The sequence below is a fragment of the Nicotiana tomentosiformis genome, chromosome 8 (assembly GCF_000390325.3).
Source record: "Nicotiana tomentosiformis chromosome 8, ASM39032v3, whole genome shotgun sequence".
Taxonomy (NCBI): domain Eukaryota; kingdom Viridiplantae; phylum Streptophyta; class Magnoliopsida; order Solanales; family Solanaceae; genus Nicotiana; species Nicotiana tomentosiformis.
The window spans coordinates 139650942-139658309 of NC_090819.1; the positions used below are offsets into that span (position 1 = coordinate 139650942).

The following is a 7368-nucleotide window of genomic DNA, read 5'->3' on the forward strand; positions in this document are numbered from 1 at the left end:
ACGAGGGAGTAACAAGTACACTAACGGATGCGATAATTTATGTATTATTCTATATGAAATTGGATGCACATTAAAATACTCGTATTAGCAATAAAAAAATTAAAATTAAAATATTCTTAAAATTGATAATTTTTTATATTACATTTTTATATTATTATTCACTATATGATATTCTTCATTATTATTCCAAACATAAATAATTCCGTCATTATAATTTTTCCCATGACTGAAATGTGAACCAATAAACTTACTAAAATAAAATTTTAATTTTTGATTTTCACTAGATGTTTGATATCCATATTAGATTTGATGAATCTAGAATAGTACCCGGTACTCAGCAGGGATTTACTAAATATATCAAATGTCGACTCAAATATGGCAAAAACCTATAAAAACCACGCCAGAGGCATCTTATTCGTAGATACAAACCAGACGTTTCTGTCTATTGCCGTATCATCATTGTGATTTAAATATAACCATTTCTCTTCTTTGGAGTCCTTCTTTACAACAACTATATTCCCACTTTCTTTCCATCATCATTCTTTTGTACACAAATTGGAGAAAAATAGAAGAAGAAAATTCTATATACAAAAACACAATTACATATGATATGAGCTTATAGTAAACAGAATCTCCTAAAAATGGCGCCGAAGCCTCTCCGCAATGACCCTTTTCCTGAAATTCGCCGTGCAAATGATGCTGGTGCTGCTTTTGTTTTAGAATCCAAAGGTAAAATTTTCTCAACAAATCTTTTGTCTTCATTTTTGTTGTTGTTGTAGGCTAAGATAGAAGGGAGCCTTGATATAAATGGTAAAGTTTACTCTCCATGGAGGTCAGGTGTTATAGATCCTTGTGGTTCGGCCCATCCCTGGACACGCGCATAGCTATAACTTAGTGCACTGGCTGCCCTTTTATTGTAGAGTAAGATAGAAGGGGCCTCGGTGTAACTTGTAAAGTCTCTTCCACGTGACCGTGAGGTCAGGGTTCGAGCCGTGAAAACAGCCTCATGCAGACAGTGGCGGAGCCACTTTATAGGAAGGGGTGTCAAATCTCGGGAAAAATACACTATGTAGCTAGGTAAAAAAATAAATTATATATAAATATATTATGTATTGACTCCCCTTAATTTCCTGGTATATTTACTTTTATATATTTTGATACCCCTTAATAAAAATTTTGGCTCCGTCACTGCATGCAGAAATGCAGGTTAAGGCTGCGTACAACGTACCCTTGTGGTACGGCCCTTCCCCGGACCCCGCACATAGCGGGAACTTAGTGCACCGGGCTACCTTTTTTGTAGACTAAGAGTTAATAAAAATGTAATCTTTAACAGTTTTAAGATGAACTGTCTGCAGAATTTAGCATGTTGTATGATCAAAGAAAAAGAATCTACACCTGGGTTTTGTTGTAAATGGAAGATAAATAAATAAAAGTATCTCCTTTCTAACACAATTCTACAGTATTTACTGCTAATGCTATAATGGGGTCTTTTTTCTTTAAGTTTCGTTGTAGACTTAACATGAAAAAAATTGCAACTTATAGTATTTTTCATATACTTTTTGGATATCTAAATTTAATTTTAAAATATTGAGTTGAACTTATCCAATTTAGCTTCAAAATTTAGTCAAATTGACTCTCAATAAGCGAAATTTTATTTTATTTTTCATGTTGTCGAAGTGTTGAACACTAATTTTATTATGTACAACAATAACCCAGTGTAATCCCAAAGTGTTGTGGGTCAGCCTTACCCCTACCCTACCCACCCCTGGAAGGGCGGAGAGACCAAAAAAATGTGAAACCGAGGGTATTAAATAAAAATGTAATCTTTAACAGTTTATAGATGAACTGTTGGTAAAATCCTCATTAACAAAATATTTGAAGAATCTACAAATGGGGCATGTTATAAATTTGAAATAAATACATAAAGCTATCTCTTTTATAACAGAATTTAACAGTTTTTACTGCTAATGCTATAATGGAGTCCTCCTTTTTTGTGGGAACAGGGGAATGGTGGCATGCAGGATTTCATTTGACGACGGCGATAGTAGGTCCAACGGTACTGACATTGCCGTATGCATTCAGAGGGCTAGGATGGGGATTGGGTTTCTTTTGTTTAACTGTGATGGGGTTGGTCACTTTTTACTCTTACTATCTCATGTCATTGGTTCTTGAACACTGTGAAAAGTCCGGTCGCCGACATATTCGATTCAGAGAACTTGCCGCTGATGTCTTAGGTAAATTAATGCTTATAGAGAGATTCACTTATAATTACCTAATTTGTTACATGATTGTGTAAATATTTTTTGTACTGACAGTGCTAGTATTGTCAAACCTCTCAGTAACAACCTCGTTTGTTTCGAAATATTTTGGCTGCTATAGTGAAATGTTGTTATAGAGGACATATAAAAATATTATAACATAATATAATATTCAGTTCCGACAATAACTCGGCTTTTATAGTGAATGGATATTATATAAGAATGTTGTTATAGAGAGGTCTGACTGTATTAGAGAATCAAAAATTAGTAAATATTGAAATGCGGCGAGCCCAAATAGCATGAAATGGATATTGATGCTTCATATGGTAACTCTGATTAGTTTGGAATTAAGTCATTGCTAGTTGAGGTGGTGCTCTTTGTTTTTTGAGTTGTTGTGGTGGTGGTGTTGCTATTGTTGTATTTTACTATCTGTCAGCGATTTCCTTTGTAGCTTGAGAAAATGTGACTGAACTTCCGAAAAGATATTAAGGAAAAGGTGAATGTTGTTTGTTGTTTAAAGGATAGAAGTCCAAACTATTAATTAATCAAATGATGTAGCATTATTTAAGTCTATTGTGGTTTGTGTTGCATTTTAGTTTGGAATATGATGCTGTTCTAAAGGGGTTGCTGCACTGAGTTGCAGATAAGAGTATTTACTAATTATTTACCGAGATCCAAATATGATTAGTTGGTCTTTTATGTAAAGTTACAACCTTTTGCATTTTAAAATAATAAAAAAGCTCTTTTAATGGGAAAAAAAGTTATTCTGTCATGTGTTAAAGGAAGATTTGATTCTGCTAATGAAAAGCATAGATTTCCTTTAATGTTGGAAGTAGCCTTTGATGCTTCTAAAGAACCTTCAATGTGGATGCAAAGGTTGTGGTTTTGAAAAGGACATTTAGTCTAACTATTTTGACTACAGCCACCAGATTCTAGTGGTTTTTGTTAGATTCACACCTGGGTAGAAAAGGATAAATCTATAGTTAGTGGTTTATGTACTTCCAACTTCGAGTCGTGAAAACAACCTCTTGCAGAAATACAGGGTAAGGCTGCATATAATAGAATCTTGTGATCCGACCCTTCCCCGGACCCCGCGCATAGCGGGATCTTAGTGCACCGGGAAGTGGTTTTTGTACTTAATGAGAATAGTGAATTTAGATAATTGGTGTTTGTTGGAGGAGGCTGAAAAAGATAATGGATGGAATAAATGGCTTAAAGTTCTGAACCTTGCATGAAGAAGTTAAAAACTATAATGGTAGACGAACACAACATTAATTAATTTACTATTACTCAACATCTTCTTATCCTATTTAGGCTACCTTTAAGAGTTTTACACATGCTTACGGCTAATAATTTCATTTACTTTGCCCATAGATTGATTAAATCGTATAATCTATTAGTAATTGAATGGTACGATATATCAATGATGCCTTATATGTAACAGCTCTAACTCAAACTTGATCACTTTAGTCAAGCTTCTTTTTAAACTAAAGAATTTTGTGTTGTGGAGTATTATTGTAGGCTCTGGATGGATGTTTTATTTTGTGGTACTCATTCAGACAGCAGTCAACACTGGCATTAGCATAGGAGCAATCCTGCTTGCCGGAGAATGCATTCAGGTACTTGCTTCAGGAACAGCCAATTTTCATTTCCTGTTCTTCATTGATGTTAAATAAGCTTCTTACTTCAACAAGTTAGTTTTTCCATGATCTACATATGTTTGTATTCAGAAAATTTCCTTTCGGTTATCCACTCATCTTATTCCTCTTGCAAAATCAGACTCCAATAATTTATATGCTTTCCAGCATAAATACTACTAGTAAGAATTAGAAATTCATTGAAAATCCACTAGCAGAGTAGCATAATTGTTACAGAAAATATCACATGTATTAGCTAATTACATGGAACTAGTACATATTGATCATCTGTATAAATCATCAGTTTCTAAATGCTAAGTGTGACATATTGACTAGATAAATATCAAAAAAGACATTGAAAGTTAATGCTTTGTCTCTTCAAACTTCTGAAAGAAAAGAAGATGGTATCCCTAATAGAAATTAACTAATGACAAATGAGGCATCAGTTTTATCATTGGGATCAAAATTTTAAAATAATGTACAACATTTCTTGTTCCTGTGCAGAATAAACTCATTATGGTGAATTTTTAGGTTGCTTGTCCTCCTGCTGTGTACAGAATCAATCTGATAATATCTTTGGGCTAATAGACCTTCATTCCATTTCATGTAACACAGTTCAGCTCGGAGGAAAGTTTAGTAAGCTAATTGACCTTTGTATTATATTGATAGAAGTAGAATAAAGTACTAAAAGAATAGCTGAGGACTGTGCGAGTACAAAAGGATAGAAATGGAAGTACTTGTATTTCTGTTTGCAGTTTTCTCTGCTTTGAGCTTGACTTTTTAGATCTTTTAGCAATTTGGCACTCACTGATAAACTGAGGAAATTTCGTTATCAAAAGACGTGAGACAATGCAAAGGTTATTCAGTTTGTGGTCATATGTCTCCAGGTCCTTAATACTAAAAATTATATATAGGAAGACAGCACAGTTAACATAGTTATTAACTATTGCTATGTTTATGTTTTTTTCAAGGTATTAAACAACATTTTATTTCTTCTTTGCTTGTACAAGATCATGTACTCCGAACTTTCACCACACGGGCCACTGAAATTGTATCACTTCATTGCAATGGTTACAGTAGTAATGATATTTCTCTCTCAATTTCCATCCTTCCACTCCCTGAGGCACATCAACTTGGTGTCATTGTTTCTGAGCTTGGGCTACACTTTTCTAGTTGTTGGCGCTTGTATTAATGCCGGTAAGTTCTTATGTTCTTTGTGGTTCAGGTTCATTTTCATGTCATTGGAATATTCTTGAACAATTTTGAGAACCGTACACACAAGGTTACCTATTATCTTCAACCTTCATAAACTTGATTACTAGAAGCGAAGATCTTGCAGTTTTATGATAGAGAAAAAATTAAGCCCTATTTCTTTTTTAATTAGCTGCGAACCTTTTTCGCCCATGGTAATGTTTTTGTTATATATCATTCGCCGATACCCTAATGACAAGAGTTGAGAAATTAATTTGTTTACATTAGTGTATATACAAATATGCAAACCTGGCCTGAAAGAAAGCAGAAGAGTTAGCGGAGAAAGTGGATTAAATGTTACTAATTGATATTAGAATGTCACTTTACTATGTGTAGGTCCAGTTTATCAAAATATCTCCTGCATTATGCAGGTAAATCAAAAAATGCACCTCCGAGAGATTACTCCTTAGAAGCCTCACAACTATCACGGGTATTTAGTGCTTTCACTTCTATCTCCATCATTGCAGCCATTTTTGGGAATGGAATACTACCAGAAATACAGGTAAATATACAGCTCTTTCACATTCATTTTTTCCTCATTGCTTTTCCCTAAGTTCCTTTAATTCAACAATGATGAAAACCATTTATGATGTCCAATGTTCATCGCTAGAGACATATGTTAATTTGTACTCCAATTAATGCAGGCAACTCTCGCTCCGCCAGCAACAGGAAAGATGTTGAAAGGACTTATGTTATGCTATTCTGTAATTTTGGTCACTTTCTACTCTGCTTCTGTTTCCGGATATTGGGTATTTGGAAACAAAGCCAATTCAAACATTCTCAAGAGTTTAATGCCAGATGAAGGACCTTCCTTGGCACCGACATGGGTATTAGGTCTTGCAGTCGTCTTTATTCTTCTTCAGCTCTTTGCCATTGGTTTGGTAAGTCATACATTTGCTGCGTCACAATTGTATCACATAGTGGCTTAAACCTATGTTACACGGATCCGTTTATTGGTACTATCAGGTACATGTGTGCAAGGATCCGATACGAGTACCTCAAATTTTTTGCTACTAATATTTAGTGTATTTTCAAGGACCCGCACGAAGTACTCACACCTGTTGGAAGAACCCAATAACTTTGGCTCAAATTCTATATTTGTGTTAAAAAACTTATTTAATATGTACAAATAATCTATTCAGAATCCAATAAACAAAAAGAATTGTAACTCAGAACTCATAAGCTAAAAATCCTGGCTCCGTCTCTGCTGTTCAACACGAGTATGTCAAGGCAAATGAAGGATCAGTGTAACATAGGTTTAAATCCCAGCAAAATAAATGTTGTTTTGCCAGCATGTTGTCGACTACGTGATGGTAACTTCTTTTTGATTTGATCACAGGTATATTCTCAAGTTGCTTATGAAATCATGGAAAAGAAGTCGGCTGATGCAAACAAGGCTGTCTTCTCTCCTCGAAACCTAATCCCGAGGATAATCCTCAGAACGCTGTACATGGCCCTTTGCGGATTCTTTGCAGCTATGTTGCCATTCTTTGGTGACATTAACGGCGTTGTAGGAGCCATTGGTTTTATACCTCTTGATTTTGTTCTTCCAATGCTACTTTACAACATGACTTTCAAACCAAAGAAGTCATCTGTTACCTTTTGGATAAATACTTCTATAATGGTTGTGTTCTCTGGTGCTGGACTTCTGGGATCCTTTTCTTCTATAAGGAAATTGGTTTTAGATGCCAATAAATTTAAGCTTTTTAGTAGTGGCATTGTTGATTAACCTCTTTGTTTAGATGATAACTGTATGCTAATCTGCTTACATCTATGTATGGAAGTTGTATATCTATCGAAATGTGGGAATCTGTATTTCAAGAAGTAGCTGTCTGGTCTTTTGCATAGCCAGAATTGTTCTTAAAAAAGAGCATCCCGGTGCAATAAGCTCCCGCTATGCGCGGGGTCCGGGAAAGGGCCGGACCACAAGGGTCTATTGTACGCAGTCTTACCCTGTATTTTTGCAAGAGGCTTTTTTCACGGCTCGAACCCTTGACCTCCTTGTCACATGGCAGCTAGACAAATTTGAAGGTGTCTACTGACTTAGAGATTTTCCTGTTCTCTTCATGTGACATTGATGCACTGTTTATTGCTCAGTATATATGAAGCCCTTTTTTATTATTATTATAATTAAATTCTACAAGAAATACACATCTTATGATGAAATACTACGCATCAGATTAAAAGGTTGTGAAATTTTTCTCCTATGTGGGTGATGAGTC

At 35.0% G+C, this 7368-nt stretch overlaps 1 protein-coding gene across 2 annotated transcripts; it reads left to right on the top strand.

Moving 5' to 3' along the window:
- Window positions 1-445: 445 nt before the first annotated feature.
- Window positions 446-6970, top strand: LOC104095274 (probable GABA transporter 2). 2 transcript variants are annotated; one of them, XM_009601360.4, is made up of 7 exons: window positions 449-729; window positions 2004-2234; window positions 3780-3877; window positions 4906-5092; window positions 5518-5648; window positions 5791-6027; window positions 6486-6970. In XM_009601360.4, exons 1-7 carry the CDS (start codon window positions 642-644, stop codon window positions 6873-6875), a joined length of 1362 nt encoding a protein of 453 aa, XP_009599655.1. In that variant the 5' UTR covers window positions 449-641; the 3' UTR covers window positions 6876-6970. The 2 variants fall into 2 exon arrangements, with proteins under 2 accessions (XP_070038963.1, XP_009599655.1); XM_070182862.1 differs by lacking the exon at window positions 2004-2234 and having other exon boundaries at window positions 446-729.
- The last annotated feature ends 398 nt before the right edge of the window (window positions 6971-7368 follow it).

Excerpts from the sequence above, each read along its gene's own strand:
- LOC104095274 (XM_009601360.4), top strand. The coding sequence starts at position 642 with ATGGCGCCGAAGCCTCTCCGCAATGACCCTTTTCCTGAAATTCGCCGT. Across the intron at positions 5,649-5,790 it reads GAATACTACCAGAAATACAG|GCAACTCTCGCTCCGCCAGC; the intron begins GTAAATATACAG and ends CAATTAATGCAG. Across the intron at positions 6,028-6,485 it reads AGCTCTTTGCCATTGGTTTG|GTATATTCTCAAGTTGCTTA; the intron begins GTAAGTCATACA and ends ATTTGATCACAG.